At 39.9% G+C, this 22,174-nt stretch overlaps 1 protein-coding gene across 28 annotated transcripts in view; it reads left to right on the forward strand.

Annotated features, from left to right (window-relative positions):
- The window catches only part of NRXN3 (neurexin 3), a 960,997-nt gene that overhangs the window by 292,114 nt on the left and 646,709 nt on the right, over positions 1-22,174 (forward strand). For 23 of the 28 annotated variants that reach the window (XR_011337550.1, XR_011337551.1, XM_069858542.1 and 20 more), the window contains 2 exons: positions 13,814-14,017; positions 20,367-20,393. Coding sequence is in view for 26 of the 28 variants with exons in the window: in XM_069858542.1 (XP_069714643.1) it covers positions 13,814-14,017; positions 20,367-20,393 (231 nt within the window). In the remaining 2 variants the exon portion in view is untranslated. The remainder of the gene's footprint in view (positions 1-13,813; positions 14,018-20,366; positions 20,394-22,174) is intronic. The other 5 variants (XM_069858545.1, XM_069858559.1, XM_069858563.1 and 2 more) reach the window with 1 other exon arrangement.

Genomic DNA, 22,174 nt, shown 5'->3' on the forward strand with positions numbered 1-22,174 from the left:
TCTTCTCCTTCTGAACTGAGGAAATCTTACCTCTGCTTTCCACACCATAAGCACATCTGTGAAATTCAATATCACAGCAGAGTTGTACTATATAAGTAAGCTGTTTGCTTTTCCAGGACCCAAGAAACAGAGAAATCAATATTTCTTCTTAAGTAAATGATGTAATACAGTCATTAAAGAAATTAATTATGATGCGGTGGAAGGTTAGAACTGTGTGACTCCATCAGTTTCATCATTTACTGGGAACTGTCTTCAGTATTTGAATACTTACCTTCGCCTTTTTAAAACTTTCTTTTTTTTTCAGAGAAACTGTGCACACTCCCAGGTTCTATCCTGAGGATAATCTGTTAGTAGTTCTCCTTTCTTGCTTTAAGTATGTTCTTCAGCTGCAAAGACCATTATTTTATAGCAATCTTATTAAATGACTGAGTTTCCTGAAGAGATGGAACTAAAGTGGGGAACTAAAATCTACTAACAAATTTAATTCTGAAGTGTTCTGCTAAAACTGAGGGAAGTTACACTTGGAAATTAATACAACCCTGAAGTTCTGTTCCAAAGATCCCATGATAAAGACCTTGTTTAAGAAGAAAAGCAAAAGGAGGCTAAAAGCAATGGCTGCAGTCCCAGGCTTCAAAGTAAAAAAGTTTAACTGCATCCTAGGAACGTTTAGACTGGTCCTTTAAACTTCTTGTGGTGAAAATCTCCATGAGCACTACATGCATTTATGGTGAAATGGCCCTGCCTGATGCGTAGCAGGAAGATTTAACTTTGCCTTGTTGCTGGTACTGTTGATCAAAACCTGTAGCTGCCATGTTCTAAATTGTTCAGAGCTTGGCTTTCTGTTTGGAAGAATGAGAGCTTTTTCCATCTTCCTTTGGTTTTGTTTTTCTGTTGCATTCTCGTGTTGTGGAGGTGATATTCAGCCTTGCTGACACTGGAAGAGTGTTTATGCAGTGAAAAGAGGAAGCAATATGCTCTGGAAGACCAAGTGGCTGCAGTCTAAGAGGGTGTTTCCCAGGAGAAAGGGTGCTGTGTGATTAGATTCAATCCATGTTGCTTTAATATCATGCAGAATGTTCCAGGGTGAAAAAATTGCTGCTAAGGCAAAGTCAGCCCCTTAACTCCATTGGAGATAATGATATTGTGTGTTTAACAGCACTGTGCATATTCTGTTTTTTGGCTTTCCAAAGTCAGTTGGAAACTGGAATGAGAACACATTCAAAAAATATAACGAAATTTGATTTCTGTTTTCCAAGTAGGAGTTACGTGATGTTAATTGCCTTGTGCAGGTAGCTGGCTGGTTTTGCTGTTAGCACAGTAACAGGTGAAATTAAAATATAAAAGATGAGGAAAAAAGAAATGCCTTATCCTGATGCCACAGACATTAAGAGGGGGAAATGTGACAGGTGAGATACCTAGAGCTAACTGATTTTAGGTGATTTTTTGCAAGGTGCTTGATTTTAAGCCAAAGATGTCCCAATAGGCAGCTATTAAATTCAGGCTCAAACAGTTCATGTTGTTATGAAGTAGTTTTTGTCTAAATAATTTCTGAAGTTCTACAGGATCCTCCAGAATGCAGAAATCTCCAAAGTATATGTTCTGTTTCCTTATATTGGATTTGGTTTAGCTTTGCATCTCTTGTGGGAAAGTTTCTGCATCGGATCATGAGTATTTTCCTAATTGGACACCATCAGAGGCCATCTAGGACACTAAGGTTTGCCCACCAGTTTATCTGTCCTTACTGCAGGGCTTTCACTCCCTGTTGTTTCCTGTGCTTGGTTATGTGACTCTCTGAAATGTGGGAAGGTGTGAGGGGCTCATAGAGCTCCTGCTCTCTGCCCCTGCTTGCCAGAGCAACACCCTAATCCTGCCTCCCACAGCTGAAGGCTGCCTTTTCAGACTTGCAACCTGGCTTTCTCATCCCTTTCCCATGGGTACAGAAACAGTGGAGGTGTAGACTGCCCCCCAAAAAGGGGTTAGGTATCAGTGGTGCAACAAGTTGTTGAAAAAGTGAAAGAAAGGAATTAGAGCTGCTCAGTGCAAGATCACTTTTTGCCTTCAGATGCTGTAATTACTTCTCCCTTGCCGCCCCCCCCCCCGTTTTCATTGCTAATGATTGATGGCTTTTATCACTATGAAGAAACACCATTTAAAAAAGTAGAAAATGTCAGACTCTCACCCTGCCCATTTTTCCAGGCTTTTATAATAAAGTAAGAGAAAAACCTTCAGCTCTGAAATAAACACAATTTGCTGGTAGGACCAGTTCTAGTCAGGCTGTCTCAGAGCCTGGAAGTGTCATGATGATTTGCTACAGCCTTTACACAAGGTTAATATGATAGCTATGCTCCCATCTGCTTTTACCATGCTTTGTTAAATTGTGTTGGGTTCCATTCTAATAATCTCACTTTCTTTGATATGCTTTAGAGGTTTGGCCAAATAATACGTGTGAAAGCATTCTCCAGTCCTCCAATGTACATTCAAATGTCTGGCCATCACACAAACTTAGCTTGGTTTCCATCTTTCAATGCTATTTTTTTCTGATTAATTCCTTTCCTTTCATTACAAAGTTAACTCTTACTAGGTACCTATTTTGTATTCATATCAAGACCTAATAGCTGTAAGAAAATTCTGCATTTTATTAGCTTTATTGGGTAATTTCCAGCAAATAGATAGTGTTTAACTGTCCTGACCATACCTATGATACCACTCTGCTAAATGGGATGGCATTTGCAATTTACTCTCCTAGTTCCATCTCTTCTGCACTTAAGAGCCTGCAAAACATTTTAGGTTAAAGTGAGTCATTCTTTCTAGTATACAGAGTGGTAAGGCTGTGGTAGTTGACTATTTTATCAAACATCTACATTTTTATTAGAATTTAGAATCTATGCTTTGAGACTGAATCTCCTGCCTACCGCCCAAGTTTGCAAATACATTGTAGTTGTGATCAGTAGCTTTATTCTTTCCCCTTTCCCAGACTTCCTAAGAGCACAGCAGCCATGCAGAACTGCTTTTCTGAAGAGGAGGAGGCCTAATACTTATGGGATGGGGGAACTAAATCTTCCTTGCAATTATTCTTTGTGACTTTCAGGTTTAGCACATAAAGACATTGTTCAGGAACCTAGAGAACCTCAGAACTCCATGGTGAAATGAAGCTTTGTATTACTTGCCTGGTCATTGTGAAGTTCCTCCCCTGGCATTTAAGTCTGCAGGTATGCTGCCTAGCATCAACTGAAGTTGTATGGAAAGCGATGTTGTGCAGGAGGTGCAGTCACTGATAAGCAGAATCTGAATTTTCTGTTTGAATCAATTTACAGGTCTGGGGCAACCGTTTCCCTGATATGCTGCATTTAATCTGGCGTAATTTGATGTAATGTATCAGAAATGTTGTAACAAGATACATCACATCTAGTTTGCTGCTAGCAATCTGGAGAGTAAATGTCCCTCTGGACTTTATTACAATGGACAGAAGTGCTTTAGACAGGACAAAAAGGCAGGCTCTTCATCATCAAAAGTCTCTTAACTCTGAGTTTTCCATTATGTCGAGTATAAAGAAAACAACATAGGATACGGGTAATATCCTCATACTTGGTCTATAAGTACACACAAATATCTTGATAGAAGGTGACAATGTGACTGATTTCCAATTTTAGTTTGGAGCAGGAGAGATCCAAGCATTTCAGCAAAGGTCATAGATAACGTAAGAAGTGATCTGAAAATCTTCTGTACAGAAACGATACCTTCAGTTGAAGGTGTCTAATGATTTCAAGATTTGGTTTGGTTTTGAATCAGTATAGACTTAGGCCTCAGCAACTGTTTTGGTAAGCCTACTTACAGGAGCAGCTGAAGAAGATTCAGCTTTACCTAACTGTGGTGTCATGCTAGTGCTTTTTGAGCATGATAGTCTTCATTATATTCTAACTGCTGCCCTGAATTTCAAAGTGAATAAAATGGGCAGCATAGAGGTGACTGTGTAAGTTTTGGAGTCACTGCTGCTGTCATAATTTATACATTTATAGTTCTTTTGACTGGAAGATATAAAAGAATTTTTTAACATGGGCTAATCCTTCACGGCTTCCCAAGAAGTAGGAAATATTATCTTTTACAATTCCCATCAAGATCATTGGAGGCTTTTGGAGCTCAGAGAAGAAGGAAAAGATTAATGGAACTCTTTTCTCTGTAAATATAAATCTTTAGTTTATGACAGAGGGTTTGGACTGGGTGCTGTTGCATGTAAAACCTGCCAGAGAATGCTAATCTATGCACTTAGAAGATCCTGCACCACAGCCTTTGGCATTTGAGATAGGCTTGTACAAGTTTAATAACTGCATGAATTTGCACAATTATAACCAGTGTTTTGGTTTGAATTGCTAACTCTCCTCAGCAAGAGATACTGATTTCATAAGAGAGAAACTGCACATGAGTGTGTTTGGGTTCAGAGGACAGCTTGTGGACATACTTATAATTGCATAAACAAGGAAATTCTGGATAGTTTGTATTATCATTAATACAGAAGCACCATACATACCTGTGTCAGTTAATTTTTCTTTTTTTCTTCCTTTTTAAACTGAAATTCCCTTTTTTAAAAACCCATGTTTTTACAGTGGAAGTTGGTCTGCAGGACAATCATATTTTCGAAAGACAGTGTCTATCCTTGAGAGAAAAACATTATTTCTTTTATCTGCTAGTGAAATTTACAGGCTTGAACATGTATTTCTTCATGATCTTGGCAATATCAACTGCTATCCTATGCCAACTACTACTTTCTGCTTCTCTTTTCCTCTTTATCATGGTTACAATAATTGGATAGTGATTGCAGTTAGATGGGTGAGCAGCCCTAGCCGTTGCATATCTACTGCTGACTTTATTAGGAGTGGACAGAGCCTGTGGGATGCCTGGAAATCAGCATCATCATTTCTTCCCTGTCTGTTCTGCACTGGTTAAGAGTGACTCTTAGGCAGGCACCACCTTGCAAAAGGTGGTTTTGCAAATGTTTTCAGGGAAAGCAGCAACACTGCTATAGAGAAGGAGAGACTCTGAAAGTACCTCCCACAGGTCAGAATCACACAGAATCACACAAAATGGTAGTCCTAGTATTATAAGCTCTGTTTTGTTTATCTTACATTTTAAGTTTGGAAGGTATAGTTTGAAACCCCAATTTACATGTTATTCTGCATTTTTTCCACAGTACGTATGCTGTTGTTACCCTCCTATTTACTACCTGCTCTGTTGCATCAGGTTTCTCCCAAAAATGACCTGTTTGACAGCCTTTGTGAGGGTTGTGATATTCCCATTTCTGTGAAGCCACTTCCTTATGTTAGTTATAGTTACCCAGCTACTCTGCCTACTTATTTTCAGCACGGCAGTCTCTGAACTCTCAGTTCTGTCCCCTCCTAAATGAGAGATTACCTGGGTTGAAGAATTGTTGTTTTTTCAAAAACACCATGTTTTTGAAAACATGTGATTTCTGTGGACAAGTTTAACCTACAGTTTGTAGACCCATGTTTTCCCTCTGCTCCCTGTCCTGTTAAAGCACCTGTTCCAAGACCTTACAAAGTTCAGGGTTTTGGGACTGTCAGTTGAAAAAAAAGGAAGAAAAGGAAATTGAAGGTTGTCTAGTCCATGCTGTGAACCTTCCTTAAACAAACAGCCAGAGGCAATATGAGTTGCTATTTTTCTTTCCAGTTTCAAAAAAACAGCACTGAGAGGAGGTTGTTTGTGCTCTTAAACAATGTTATCAATTTAGTTCACGTAACGATCTTGCTTTTCAAAGATGGTAGGCTGGTGATAACTGTTTTTTTAGTAGCTTTCCCACATCTGCAGATTTTATAGCAGAACCCTCATCTCCTGGAATTTGGGGAAGTAATGCAAATTTTACTGCTGAGAGCCACACTTAGAAGCCTTCCAGTTTTCACCTGAGATTCAGCAGCCACTGGAAGATGTTGACAGTGTATGACACACCAGTTCAGTGATAGCACCCTGGCTTGTGGGAGGGAAGGATCAAAAGTACAACAGTTGATGTGTTTAGTAGTGTCATAGTATTTTTGGTTCATAACTGTATGTTTATGAGATGATTCAACAGGGGTCAAGAATTTACCCAAGGACATAAAGTGCCTGTAGGAGAGTGAAGTTCTGAATCTCCTTTTTCTTCAGTCTTGACAACGTGCTGTAAGCAGCATTCCCATTAATGCAATAATTCACAAGACAAAATCTTTTTTTGTCTCAGATCAGTAGCGACTTCCAGGTATAAGGTGATGTCTCTGAAATGGTGGCACCATGGTGCAATATCCAGTGAAACTGGTGCATTCTGGCACTTGTCGGAGAAGAGTTGTAGTTGAAAGGGATCTCTGGAAGTCTCGGTCCCAACCTCCTGCTCCAAGCAAGGCCAACTTCAAGAGCAGAATGGGTTGTTAAAGGTGATATCCAGTTGAATTTTGAACATTTCCAGGGGAGGAGTTTCCACAGCCTTTCTGTTTCACTGTGTGACCACCCTCGTTGTGTAGATTATTTTCTTTGTAATGTTCTGATATATTCTGTGCTGCAAATTGTGTCTTCTCCTTCTTTATTTTAATGTATACTTCTGAGATGAGCAAAACTCCATCTTCACGATAATCTCCCTTTTTTGATGAACACTACTAACAACGCAGTGATCAGATGCTTCATGCAGCTTGGCAGTCCCATGAAGAGGACTCAGAGATGTTCAGATTAAACAGATGCCACATCTGTTTCTAAATGCTGTGTAATGCAAACTCAGACTATAATTTTAGCAGTAGATTTCCCCATGCCTTACCCATTACACTCCTTGTGTATGTGGAAAAATTCTTCTTCTACACTTAACCTTGTTGCCAGAGATTTCTTCCCAAATAGTTGCACACATCTCTGTAAATGTTAGAGTGACATTTGGAGTAAGTTTGAAGAGGCCACGTGCTCCTTCTTGGTTCCCCTGTGTCTCTGCCAAGCTTTAGTATGGGAATACAACCTCGCTCATCACCTCCCAGGGCTAGCAATAACATTTACAGGCTACAGTTTCCTCTGTCTGCAAGTATTTCCACTGTGTTGCTCAGTGCTATTACAGCTCCTCTCCAGCCCAGTTTTTTATGATTTATAATTACAGTCCAATGAAAGGAGATGTGAAGTTTATTAGATAATATTTACCTTTCATTGTGGGGTAAAGGCTTTTTATTTTTTCTATAACTACTCACCTGACAGTATTCTTTAATTGACTGATCCTTTATTGTGTGTGATGACAACAGGAGGAGAGGAAGCACATAACAGGGATGATGCTGATGGAAACTGGTACATACTTCTCTGAAGGGTTAGCCTTGGGAGCTGGAGGCTTGGTTACAAAAGTTAAACAATAGTTAGAACCTAGAGTGCAAAGGCTTCTGGGGTTTATTAGTGGAGGAAGATTTGGAATCCTGGATCCTAATATGTCTTCTCTGGATCAGTTTAAAATTTAGGAGTTCTCCATTGATGTTGCAGACAGACAGAAATCTGTCCACCTTGCAATGGTGGAAACTTCTGAGTTTTAATTAGATTTTTTATATATTTTTATATAGATTTTTTATATATTTCATTTTGTGATTATTTAAGCAATATTTTGGGGTTTGACATTAATTTGTTGTTCCTTTTTAGAACATGCTTTTGTTTGGAAAAAACACATAGGAAAGAGATAGGAAGTATATAAGATTCTGAAACAGGGAGGAGGCAGTAGTAGGGAAATGGTGACTATGAAATCTTTTCTGACTTTCTAGATAGATAGATGTGGTCCGCACTTCAGATATTCTTCAGGAATTTCTCACTTTATGTAAGCCTACAAGCAATTTCAGGCTATTTTCAGACTTACACATACGTTAAAAGTAAAGAGATGTTTTAAATAATGCTATGACATAAATTTTGCAGGGTATTAAAAAAATAAGATTGATGAAAAATCTTCATCTGGATGTCATCTGGTCTATGTAAACATCTGCTAGCAATTTTTGTCCATAGCAGTGGCCTTATAAGTGACAATTAGTGTTACTTCTTCACCACTATTTTTGCATCCATGTAAATGTGATGAATGCCTTGAAGCTGGCTCTATTATCTTTCTCCTTTGCTGCTTATTTGGAAATATTTTGTATGCATTGTACTGATAAGGGTGGCTTATGTAATTATTCTACTTTTAGTATGTGTTTGGTCTTCACTGGTGCATGCTATTCAAACTAGAGCATTTGAATTAAGAAAGTAATAAACAAATACGAGGGAAACCAGAGGTGAGAAACAGAAGAGGCAAGTTTTAGAAATAAAAGCTAGGAAAATTTGAATGAATGGGGTTTGCTTTATCTATAACAGAAATACTGGTACAGATACAAAGGTGGTTTTGCAGAGGTGTATATCCACTGGGAATAGGGAAGGAAGACACCATCTTAATTTGAAGCCAAGTAAAACTGGGATTGAACTTTCTCTGAGGAAGGTTAAGAACTGCCAAAATTAGACCAGGTTCTTTACATTTCTGTAGCTGTTACTGTCTAAAATTGTAACTGTTTTATCTTCGTGAGTTTTCAGTGCATAACAACTGATGATAGTGCTATTGACATCTTGGCGGGCTGCAATCTTTAAAGCAAAGTAGCTTTGTTCTTCTTAATACAATAAACTTGTCAGTAGCTGATCAGTGTTACTATTTGCAGGGTATTTTGCTAGACTGCTAAAATGCATTCTTATTTCTAATGTAATTATTCTCTTTAGGGTGGGTAGTTAAAGACGTTTTTTTGTTCCCTGTTCTTGTCCTTCTCAGTGCTAGTGGATTACACTTACGTGCCTTTCAGTTGCACTTTCGTATTTGGCAGGCTGAGTAAGGAGACGTCCAGTGTCACGTGGATGGGAGACATCCATGGAAAATCCAATTTTCTGCAAAAAAAAGTTGTAATGCATTTGTAAACGTGTAGTTTTCTCTTGGGCCAGAGCACAGCACTGCTAGCTCCACACTACCAGTGCCCTGAAGGCACCAACAGGCCCTACCCAGCTCCTGGGACACCTCCACCCTACCTACAGCCCAGGACCTCATGTCAGCCCCCAGGGCCATCAGCCCCTGCCCCAGTGATGCTGCAGCAGGGCAAACCCCCAGCTCCCCACAACCATCATGTTGCCTGGGCTCCTGGTTCAACCCAGTATGTTGTGCTTCCCTCCTTGGGTGTGTGGGATGGCCTCAGGCAGTGAGACCCCAGCCCTGTAAGCCCAGCAGCTCCTGGCTCTCATCCCACTGGAGTATATGTGAGGTCATAAATGCTTGTGAGCACTTTAAGTTCCCATTGTATATTGTCCCACCAAAGAAAGAGTGTTAACTCCTGGGTCCTAGTCAGATTTTGGTCTAAGTGGTTACATTCAGGCCCCCCAAATTACTTGGACGAGAATAAGAATTTCTTTTTTCCCCCAGTTCTGGTGTGTGTGTGTTCTGTTCTGTTTTGTGGTTTTTTGAAGTGTAATTTTGGTTTTCAGAGGATTTTTTTTTGGTTTTCAAGGCTTTTTTTTTTATTTGTGTCCATGTATCTGCAGTAGATATATTAAAAGAAAAGCTGGCGTGTTTGCATGGGATGGGAATAGGTGTGCTATGTAATTCCTACAGGAAAGTTTTGGCTTGTTTGTGGATACAGAGCTTTGCCACTTTTTCTTGAAGGATATTGAGGGCAGAAATATTTGATCTATATTCTCTGTAGAGTTGAACCAGTATACATGTTTTGCACGCTCGTTCCTTGCCAGGTGTCTTGTGCCTCTCAGCAGGTGACAGTTGTCTCCAGAAGCTCTGCTGGGTAGGAGTGAGTGCTGGTAGCTGACTTACACAGATGTGTCTATAGGGAATGTGTCATGTGCCATGAACACGTGCTGTTGTTGGTGACTTCAGCTAAGCTTTCCACAAGGGGAGAATATTTTTTTTTTTTTTACTTTTTCTTGCACTGTCTTCTTTCTGGAAAATTCAGAAAGGAAGAAAGCTATATTGCATTCTTGGAGGCAGGGGAAAGACCATGGGGAAAAACAGGAGGCTAAATAAAAGCTAAAATGGAGAAGAAAGGCAAAGAATGGAGATAGAATACAAGAGAAAAGCTAGAAGGAAGAGAAAGAGTATGAAGAGGTCTTGAATATTTATTTGTCCAGATATTCTAAGAATTAGCCTGTTGCTGCCTCCGCAGGAGGTTTAGATGGGCCTTGTGGGAAAACAGCAGTGAATTGCTCCTTTGGATGCTAAATATAAAATTAAAGCTGGCAGGGTCTCAGAGCACATGACTGGGAAGCTAATCGCTCCTAACAACATATTGATTTTCACAGATCTCTGGCAATATGTCAGGGCAGTTTTGCATCAGCACCTGGTTTCTTCATCTTTCCATCTCCAAGCTAGTGGCAATTAAGCTTCTGGATTTGGGATTGTAAATAAATGCCTCTGTGTATCTTTTTGTCTGTACAAATCTATGGTACCCCAAAACCCTGAGACATCTACGTATAATAACTACCCTTAAAGTAAAAGTGTGGAAGGAATGTGCGTGTATTTTTAACTCGAGCAACTGTGCCACTGCCAGTATTTATGGTGCTGAAAAGCACTACAGTTTGGAACATTCGGCATTACATTTCTGAAGGTGGCAGAGGACAGTCTAATGGATGGCTTTATTCAGGCAGACGTCACCAGCACAGGTGCCAAGGAGTCTAAGGTCACCTAGTTGTTGCCAGCTTACATTCAACCCTAAGTAGATTTGCTGTATGTATTCCTTAGCTGTGAAAGTGCTTTCCTTGAGTTTTTAGGACTGACTGTCAGGACAAGGAGACTTCATTTGTATGACTAAGCAACAGCTTCCTCTGAAGGAGTATTTTTGTAGCTGGAGGGAATGGTCAGCTTGGAGGGAGATGATGAAAACTCCAGATGATGAAAACTTGCAAAGTGACAATAAGTTCTCTTTATTTTTAAAAGATGTCAATTGCATAGGTGGTCTGAGGTGGGCCAGGCTCAGGTCAGCATAAGGTGCACACAAGGACAAAACCTCATCATCTGTTGTTATGAAGAGGTTCTTTAAACTATTTCAGACTGTTTCATTTTATCTACTTAATTGTTACAAGGATTCATTGTTCCGTATTTTTAGAAGACTGGCCAGCGAAGGGGCAGTAGCACCTGATTTAGTCTACTGTGGAACATCAGCTGAAACACTGCCTAGACCTTTGTGCCATCTTCAGCTATTCTAGGTGTTCTTTTTACATAAGTATAATAATAATAATAACAACGGTTGGGATTTCTTGTCTAGGGACAGTAATTTTCTGGCAGTGGGATCGGGGAGCTGAAGGATGTGAATTCTTTCTGAAGGGAAGAGATTTATTATGACCATGCTTTCAGGCTTTTCAGCCTTTGTTGTCTTCTAGTGTCTGCAGAAAAACTCATGTTTCCAAAGCACCTAACTCATGGCTCTGTGGAGAAAGAAGCAGTAGAACTGGTGCACTTGTGTCAGCTACTCCCACTTGTAGTTCTCATGTCCTCCGATCCCCTTCTCACAGCTATTCAGGCGCTTGCTGTTTCATGCAAGGCACATCTGAGCCTAAAGGCGTCAAAAGAGCCATTTCATGCTTGACTGCATTTTCTAATACAATCTGCAGAGCGAGAGAGGAAACGGAGCAAGGAGGGTTTGTGTGTACATACACATTGCCTTTGAGTGTATGTATAATACACAGCACATTTAGATCCAGCTTGCAGCTGTGGGTGGCAAGTAAGAGGTGAAGACGTGAGGGGGAAGAGAATTGTGCTTTGGAAAGAAGAAACTGTTCCCTTACCTTGAAAAAAGAGCTATCTTTCCTTCTCTTTTTCGTGGCCAAGTGAAGATGTGAGTCCCCAGGGCAGCACTGGTAGCTGGTACCTAGAACGTGTGTTTATGGCCGAGAGAGTGTTATGTGTGGGTAGCTTTGTGTGTACGGACCATTACAGCGTGTGGGGAGGGCAACTAGGAAAACTGATGAATAGGGATGCTGTTCACATCCATCTTATTTTAATGGTGCTCACAGAAAAGTTGTTTTCTTAATGGTTTAGTATGTCTCGTGACCAGAGAGGTGGTGCATACCAGCTATTGGTGTGGTGGTTTGCTGCACCACACAACCTCAGGTGAATCCCAGCAGATGTTTTGTAACAATATAGATGTCTTCTCTGTCACTTTTTAAGTTTGACACTTATATTCTTATTTGTCACTTCATTTGCATATTTATTACTACACAGCTACTAGTCCTTGTGGAGCCAGCCATGAGTCCTTTACAGTATGGACATATTGTCATTCCTCAGTTTTCCATCCATCTATTCTAACAGCTAACATTTAGGCATTGACAGGACATACAGATTACCTCTGCCAAGCTTGCTGTTTCCCTCTAGAAGTTCCACTCCTGTCACCATGAGTGTCCTGGCTGGGAAATATGGGACAAAGAGGTGAAACATAAGAAAAACATCTAGATACCAAGTATATGTTGTTGCGCTTGGTTAAATTTGATAGGGTGTTAGCTTTTCTGGGGAGGCAGGGGGTAGGAAGGGTGTGTTGTGCCTGGTGAGAATCCCAGCATTTGAGAAAACTATACCTAAATTGGTAAGACTGCTTTACGGAGCATTCCTTCCACATGTCTAGGGAACTGAACTGGTCTTTTTTTTTCTAACCTCTGGGTTTTTTATATGTAACTTTATGGTAAAAGTTCTACATGGAGCAATCCCTGCAGCTCTGCCTTTAGGAGGGACTGGCTGTGGGGAGAAGGCATGCTGTGATTCATACATTAATACATTTATGTAGATTTGTAAATTTTGCTGATAAAAATGCTTTGATGCATTTTTTCTTGGACTAAAACAATGATTACTATGCCATAGTTGTTGCTGCAATTCTACTACAAGGCTTTAATTCTTCCCCCTTAGAGAAGAATATCAGTTTATGCAGGCAATACCCTGAACAAATAGAGAATGTTAAATACAATAACTCCTTTCCTCAGCTGAACTCCCTATTTTCTTTGACATACTCAGAGATGACAGAAAAATATGATTTCTTTCCTTGCTGTTTTTTTCTTTTTCCTCCTCCTGGCTTTTGTTGTGCCTCCAACTCCTGACATTTTTTGTGTTTGAATGACACTGAAACTTGCAATGAAGTTTGGTTTATTCCTTTCCTCATTTGCATTGCAGTGCCATCAGTTGTGTCAGCAGAGCTCTAGAAACATTAGTTTTTAGTAAGGAGGAGAAAAATGTAAAATCACAAACTAGCCCAGATCTAATGTAGTAAAGACCTGTTAGGAAACTTGCTTCATACAGTTGTTTTTCTTTAAACTGCTAGCAATGGAATGCAATTCCTCTCTAAAAAAGAAACATCTCTTAAGAGCGCAAGAAATAGGAACTCCGAGTCTTCAAAGGCAAGACTAAATGCTCTAGTAGAAGTCTTGTAGACATCATTTAAACTAGTCATTACAGTTTGTGCTAGGGAAGGGGGACTAATGAAGGAGGTTGCATTTTCTTGATGATGGAAAAAAATGAGACTTTGCCAGCTCATTATCACAAAAGGGTCCTGTGCTAACACTCTTGACCTTGAGGATTGTGTCTCTGTGGAGGCTGCTGCCTCCATTTGTGGTGAATACCATATCTTTATGTTTACTGTTCATATGTGCCACATAGAATTTCTGGATGCAGTTAAGCAGTTGCTGTGTTTTTCCACAGTAATATACCTTTCTGTAGAGAGGTATGGCTTTGTAAACAGAGTGCTCTGTGGTAGATGTCAGGATTCTTCAGGAGAGAAGATCACACAGAGGTGTAACTTGTTCTCATTTTTTGCAATTGTTTGCTGATTCCTTGCAGAGGCCTCTATCTTGAGCTATGATGGCAGCATGTACATGAAGATCATCATGCCTATGGTCATGCATACAGAAGCAGAAGATGTGTCCTTCCGTTTCATGTCCCAGCGTGCTTATGGGCTGTTGATGGCAACCACCTCACGAGACTCTGCTGACACACTGCGCCTGGAGCTGGATGGAGGCCGTGTCAAACTTATGGTTAATTTAGGTATTGTATAAAAACCTTCCACTGCCCCTTCACTTAGTTTGGGCTTGTGATTAGTGTATTTAATAATTTTGTTTAATTTCTGTTGGTTTGATTGGATTGAATTTATTTCTAAAATAACTGCTGAGACTTTCATAATGATATTCTCTTGCGGAGAGAAATTCTCTTCTGCATTGTTGCATGAAGATTTGCTGTCAGTTCCTCGTTATTGACAGTGTTGGTTTTTAAGTCTTTAAGTTTTTAAGTTTCCTTTCTTGGTCTGGGACTGGTGAGCTCTGTGTGAGACATGCTGCTTGGTCCATCTTTTGATCAGTTACATCCCTCATTCATCCAACATCACTCAAAACAGTCAAAGCCAAGTGTGGGAGGGAAAGCAAAATGGATGTGGTAGTGAGAAGAGTCCTGTGAATCCCTTACCCTTTACAGAATTTGGCAGTGTTTGATACCACTTTGTTTTACTAATTTGCTAAATATTTCTTTTTAGTTGCTATATGTTCCAACCTTTAGGGCTTTTCATATCTAGTAAAAAAGCCTAGTTTTTTTTGATTGTGTCTTTATTAAAATGAATGCAACACTAATAAAAGTGCATCCCTCCCATCCCAGAGGGTTGTGTTCAGTCTCCTTAGAGTTATACTTCCACAGAAAATAATAAAAAAGACAATTAGAAGCAAGCCCAACAATAACAACAATGAAAAAAAAATGTGAATTTTCTATTAGATTATCCTCAGTCCATTTTTTTGCCAGTCTTTAAGTATTGTACTGAATGACAAGTAGCCTTTTTAAAGAATGTAAATACATGAAATTAAATTTACTTTCATTTTTCAATGATATAACTTGTTGCTTCATGTGAATCCAGGAATAGAACTAAGAGATTCTGAGTCAAAGAGGCGGAACTATCATGATGGAGCAAAATGTTAAGCCTCTTCTAATATCTAGGGTACTCTATATGAAGATGTGTGCATCGTCTGTGAAAGCTTGTGTCACCTTCCAAAATTCTAAGCCTCACTGGAACAAGCTGTCATATTTTTTGAGCTAACAGTATTAGCAGCTTCAAATCCCTGCTGTGGTGATATCAGAAGCAAACTATATAGTGGCCTTGCTTGTGGAGGGCAAAAAAGGTATTATCATTCATACCTATAGTGATGGTGGTTGTTGTTTAACTTCCGTCCCAGCTAGATATGGTAATTTTATCAAGGTCTTGCTGTACCATAGATGAGCATGAATGGCAATTTTAGGGTTCCTCATCCTCACCTGTGTAATATATTGCCCAGCAGTTGTCCTCTGGAACTAGCTTGTTTAAAAAAAAATAAATTCTAGTATCTTTTTGGCTTTGAAAGTGCAAGTTTGACTGCAACATGTGCTTTTGGAATAAGAAAATGAAGAGAAGAAGATCTTCTAAAAGACATGGCAAAAGAATTGATGTGTGGTCTACATGTATTTAGAAGGAGATGTGTCATTGATGGTTTAATAGAGGGACAATATCTATAAACCAAGCCCTGTGTTAACTGAAGGCTATTTTTGTATAGCTGCAGGGACTGAAGCAATGTATATGCCAATGTATTGTCAGCTTTTCAGCTGGAAACTTTTGTGAGGTAGAATCTTCCCCCAAAACTGACTAAAGGATGCTTCAGTGGAAACCTGGCAGCACTTTTCTTCTGTGCCCAACTCAACAGAAGGGTAGTTCAGACTGTTGGAACCTGGACTGAGCTTCACCTCTCCACCCTTCAGATTCATAAGGCTGCCAGATATGTTCCTTGAAATAGGGCTTTCTTTGTATCAAAATGGCAAGGTTACCTTGCTGTTGAAGAAACAGAATTTGAGGAGAAATTACCTAACGAGAGTCATTCATTTTCATTTGTACACCGTAAGTTGCATCTAACTCTTTAAGGAGACTGTTCATAGCGTAATGTCACAAACAAAACCCAAATCTTTGTTATCTAACCCTGCCAAAATCCCTGTGCCAGTGAGAAACAGTCGTTAGCACCACCTCTGCAGACCTGAGTATGCTCAGTGCTGACTAGCTATGTATCAGCATTTCCCCAGGTGTCAAACCCGTGACAGATGTGTGTAAACAAAGACTGTTTTGAGTGGTGAGGTATTTAGTTGTGATTTTCTTATAAGCCATTTAATATATTACTAAGAGCTGTCTCTTCTCTTTTTCGATCTATTCCATTTGATTACTTATTATCATTTGTGTGGTTACTGAGGTCTTTCCTACGCTGGTTTTCTTTTCTTTTCTTTCTTTCTTTGTTTCTTTTATTTTTTTTTTAAACTCCTCTGTGAATTTCAGTTGTAAAGCTTTCCCATACCCCATCAGCCATGGTAAATCAAAAGATGGTATTCAACCCTTCAAAGGCCTGAAGCCTGCGGCCCGCACAGCAGACAGCCCTGAGAACAGAGTGTACAGAGCAGCCTGCAGGGGCTGGCATATCCCATTTACCTCCTCAGCACACAGTGTCCAGACCAAACAGGGGGGTACATCCATTGTGCAGCAGGCATGGGTGGGCAAGGGCAGCTGGGTACTTGCTGTAGAAGATGGGAAGAAAAGGAAAAGTAAGGACAAACTCTCTAAGAAAGAAGGGGGCAGATGTTGTTTCAGACCTTTCCCATGGAGATGCCCAAGGCACTGCAATCTGCATGTTGACAGCACATCTCACAGTAGTTTGAGTGTTTGTTGTGTGAAGATTAGAAGTCCAAATGTGATAAACATCTCACTTCTGTTGAGAAAGACTCTGAAGAGATGGGTCTAGAGTGGAAGAAGAGAGAGAGAGAGAGAGAAAGACGGAGAGAGAGAGAGAAATTAAGCAAATTATGGCTTGGAACATGCTTGGGAATCTTTTCTGATATGAGATGATGTACAGAAAGGGAAAGAAATGGCTGGTCCAATAGAGAGATCCATCTTCACTTCCCCCTGCCCCCCACCACTGATGAGTGGGAACATAATCGTGTCACTGACTTTAATAAAAGGATATTTCTGTTCTGTTTATTCCTGGCCTGGATCATCTTCAGGGCACTGGTGACTAGAATAAATATTGCCTGCCTCCTGTTAATCTGAGTCAGTTCCCTTGTAAGGAACTGTAAGCATCCCTCTCTCCTGTCTTTTCCAGTTTTCAGGCAGAGATACAAATCATAAGAAACAGGCCTAGTTTTCAGACACTTCTGTCTTCTATTGAAGATATCTCTATTCAAACAACGAATCCCTAGTGTTAGTTCATTGCAGTGAAGCTATTCCAAGAGGGTCTCTGGCCCATTTTCCAGGTGATGCATTCTGGAAACCCTTCCATATGAGCACTTAGAAAGCAGCTTCTGGTTAGGAATAATAACGGAAAAAAGTAACTGTAGAAGGTCTTCCAGGTCATCCTACTCCCCATGCATTTACAGACTGTCCTCCCAATTCCTATCCAGTTCCTGAACTGGCAGGTGACTGGATTTACAGCTTTTTGGGCATACTCATCTTCAAAACCTAAAGGACAATGAAACCTCTTTTAAGTCAGGAATGCAGCCATACCTAAATAAAGAAAATCCCATCATTAGAAGCTGAAACAGTGCTGAAAGCCACAGATGATGATTACCAGAAGCCTTATTGCCCTGGTACTGTGCAGGAGGAGTCCCAAGCACTTTTCAAACTTATTCCTCCATTTCTCAGCTACTGCTGTTTTGCACAAAAACTAGGATAAAGCTGCACCTTACTGCCAGGGAAAGCATACTCTGCTTTGGATTTGTAATGTTGTACACTAGTTCAGAGGAAAACAGGTATTTTCTTCCTTTCTAAAAACCTGATATAAGAGGAGAAAAAAGCTTCATGTGTTAATGATTGGAATTATTTTTGTTTCTTTGAGAAAGGCTCAGAATGAAAGAAATGAAGAAAAAACCCTGTGCTTGTTCTTTGAAGGTAGTGTGGAAAGTATAATAGTGTTGGAGTAGCAGTGCAGAGAGCTGCACTGGCTTAGCTGTTGAGCGAGACCCCCACTGACCCAGCTGGATCAAGACTCACTCTGGCTCTTCTTGAGCGCACTAGGTCATTTTTACCAGGCATCTCATTGCATGGCATTGCAGAGCCTTTGTGCTTGCAGAGTCTTGAGATCTAATAGCACCATGGCAGTTGTCAGGGCAAACCCCTCAGTGGCTTGATCTCTTCTTGTCTTTTGAAACAGAAATCTAGCAGCTAGGGTAAGGGCTACACTGGTTTTCAGTCTGAAACATTGATTCCATCGATTCCTGATGACATGACTCAGCTTGGGGTAAGCCCTGGGACATGCAAAACTTCTCTTCAGACACTGATAACACATTAATGGTTTTAGTTTCCAGCTTAGATGACTGTTGCTGAGGACCAGCTATGTTTCCATTTTCAACACTCTTACTGTTTAGCCGATAAGAAATTCCCTTGTTGTTCCAGCTGTAAAAACTCTTGATCTCACTTGCTCGCAGTGAGGCTTGGGAGTCTCTCTCCCTCTTGCTCTCACTCTCCATCAGGTCATAGAGGGAAGGTCCCCAACATATACTTTAGAGCTCCCCTCTTACCTCACCCAACTCCTATAAGGGATATAGCCACCACTGTATGGTTTATTGTACCAATTGCTCCAGGGCTGTTTGCTCCCACTTTTCTGTTGCGGTTGACGACACATGACAAACCTAATCGCACAAAACCAAACCCAGATTTTCCCAAGAGAAGTTCTGCTTAAAAACAGACTCTCTCTGGCTATGCTGCTCCTGATTGGTGTGTCCCTGCTCATTACAGCTCTTTATTTATAGATTATTCTTTCTCCTCTTTCATTTTTTTAAGAACTACATTTAGATTCAGCTGCTGAAATAATTTTCCTATAGCTGTCAAAGTAAACACAGAATTGGTCTGGTTAAGCAGCCAATTGCATTGTATTTCTCTGCTATTCTGTATAATCTCTCTTGCTGGGCCATATCTCTGTAGTAAATATGACTATCCCTGCTGGTCTAAACTTTAGTTGTCTGGACAGGGTGTCCAGTAACATGGTGCTATTATTCCTGGCCTTGATTTCCCAAGAGAAGGTCAGTATGGCATAAGATATATAATAGCACTGATATGATAGCTCTTGCCCATGTCAGACACCACAGTAGTGGATGTTCACAAGACTGTGAGTAGGCATTTTAAGATCCTCTTATGGGTCGTCTCCTGAGATATGCTGAGCATTAGTGTGTTAAATGACAGAAGCAATGCTCAGAAGCCCTCTAGCTCAGGCTCCCCTACCTCAACTTGTTTTCTTTGTGCAGACCTATATGTTACCATTTATTAGATTCTCTAAGCATAACTCTATTTTTTTTTCCATGTGTCCCTCTTCATTCCTCTCTTGCCTGTAACCTCTGAACAAAGCAGGGCTATCAAAGGTTCTCAGATCTGCCACTTCACTGCCCATTTCATCTTCTCCCTGAACGTTACAAGAATCTCATTCAGTCTTAGCGTTCAGACAGCAAGACGAGATTGGGCTCTGAGGAACTGGCAGGGCTGGGGACCTTTGAAAAAAATCCCTGTCTCCTCTGGCAAGCAAAAAAAAATATTCCCAACCTCCAGAACTAGCTGAAATCTGGGCTGGGCGTTCGTGCGGTTAGCTGTTTGCAAGTGGCCATTTTATGATAGGACACAACTGGGCAGTATATTAACCCTTTCCTCACCTAAATGGACAGTGATAAATGTGTCTGTGCACATATTAAAAAGTGTTCTGGGCTGGTATTGGGGGAATGAGAAGAGGGTCTGTCTTTGGGAGAGCTGGAAAGGGTTAAATATTGCACCAACAAATCTCATAGGCTGATTTTACAGGTATTCTCTGTTGGACAGATGGTATATTTATGCAATAACAATACAAATTAAATCAAAAGAAACCAAGTGTAAAGGTTGACTTTGAGCTTCAAGCTTCTTAGAGAAATTGCTAAAGGTTTTTGAAAAGCAAAATGACACTGGAGTATGACTTGCATTTTGAGGAAGACTTTTTGTGCCTTAATTGTCAATTTTTTTTATTGTAATTCACATCAGTTCATGGTCTGGAGTAGAAGATACTCTTAGATGTATCGGTTTCTATAAAAACAGAATAACTTTCTGTGTCAACATGTGGATATATATGTACATTGGTATATCTCCCTATACATATGTGTATATATATGTGTGCCTGCATGTATATATATATTTATGTAACAGATATTTATGTAGAATATACTGTACATATACACCCACTCCTGAACCTGTACAGACTGTATATAAGTATAAAATGGCCACATATATTTGCGTGTGTCTGTCCCCGGAAGGGTGGACTGATTGTTTTTGGATGTCTGCAGCTGTTACCTTGAAGGATGCAATTTCATCTTTCATTTATTTTTCCCCATCTAGACTGTATCAGGATAAACTGTAACGCCAGTAAGTTTTCCCTCAAGTTTCATTTTGTTCTCTTTCTATATATATTAAAATAACTTTATTTTCTTTGCTGTTTTATAAGCTGGTTTTCTTTTATTTTCCTTTTTTCCCCTTTATTTTTTTTAAAAAACAAACTTCTGAAATTGAAGTGTTGGGTGGGATGTGAAGCTGGGGTGGGGAGGAGGGAAGCCCTTATGGTGATTGTATGCGAAAATTTTGTGTTAAGTTTCTCCAAAGAGGAGATGAACTGTTATTTCATAGCTTTGCAGAAGAGCACCTGAAGAACCTGATGAGCTGATATTGTATTTCACTGGTAACCTGTTGTCTTTATGAAAACTTTTACAAGAACCACATAAGATTAACAACAGGTACTGTATGCACTTCTCCACTACAAAAAAAGGCATGCATATTTAAAAATGAAAACAAAGCGACTCACCTCAAACTCTCCCTTTATTTCAGAATGGTGACACCTTAACCTGATATTTATTCAAAGTCTGTTTTTATTTTGGAAAGGAGAAAATAGATCTTCTATTTTGAGTATATTATCAGTTACATGATAACCTCTTGTATAGCGTTTACCATTTAGTTTTCTGTAATTTATTCCAGCTGAGTCTTTGGGTCACTGAAGATTCCTCTAAGTCTGTAAAAGTAGGTAAGAATGCTTATAAAACCTCTGTGAAAAATAATAGTGAAATATCATATCCAATTCTAGTTTGATTGAACTAAACCTTCTCGGTTCAAATGAAGAGCAAGTCAAAGTTGATGTAGGCCTCAAAGCAAAAAGCACTTCCCAAAGAATGGAGCTGTTTAGATCTCAAGTGTGGTTTGAAACTTATCTTACTTGAAACCAGATTACTTGCAGAACTGGCAGATCCTCTGTGTTAGATTTTATGTGGAAAAATTAGTGGAAGGCTAAACATCACTTTGGAAATGCTGCAAGGATTCAAAGGCAAGGATGGTCCGTGCGTTTTCTAGAGGTTGTGATCTTTCTGCTCACCTGAAAGCCTCACCCAAGCTATCAGGAATGTGTGTTGCAGCCCCAAAAGCAAGCATAGACCATTCAATTAGCAAAGCCAATTTTAGCAGCACTGAGAGAATCTTATTTTAAAGCAGGTTGTTAATAGCTTTGTAATAGTTCTGGACTAAGAGTAGGTTTCTATGTTAGACAGCGGACAGCAGTTGTTTGGGTTTTTTTCTCATGTATAATATTTGCAAAATCAAGGTTCTCCCTGGTTGCAGACAGGAAAAAAAATAAACACATAAACAGGTAATAGATCAGCTTTCCCTCCTAGTCACTGCCAGCTGATTGAGATCCTACTTTGCAGGAAGAGGAAAGCAGTTAGTTTCTTGGTCTTGAGTGGTGGTCCCTGGAAGTGTGTAGCCAGAGACAAGCCAAAGCAATGGCTTATGTGTGATTATTCCAGCCTTGATATGCTGTAGGAGCTTTATCATGAGTTCACAACATTGAGAACTGTAGCCTTCTTCAGCCCTACGGCAGGGCTATGTGGGATTAGTCCTGTGTGACTTGACGGCTTGTGTTGATTTCCTTTTGCTATTTGAACTTCTAACACTATTTCAAAATAGAGTGGGTACTAGGAAAAAGTGTCTTGAATCTCTGCTGTGATTGCCAGTTTTTATTAACCAGCCTGAGGACATTTGCATAAAAATAGTATCTTTTACTCCTTTAGAGTTCATATCCTCTTGCTGCTTAGCCACCTGTAACTCTAACCACTTGTACCATACTGCTTGTTAATGTGTGTCATCTGAGCATCCATATCAGTTCC

The sequence above is a fragment of the Phaenicophaeus curvirostris genome, chromosome 5 (assembly GCF_032191515.1).
Source record: "Phaenicophaeus curvirostris isolate KB17595 chromosome 5, BPBGC_Pcur_1.0, whole genome shotgun sequence".
Classification (NCBI taxonomy): Eukaryota; Metazoa; Chordata; class Aves; order Cuculiformes; family Cuculidae; genus Phaenicophaeus; species Phaenicophaeus curvirostris.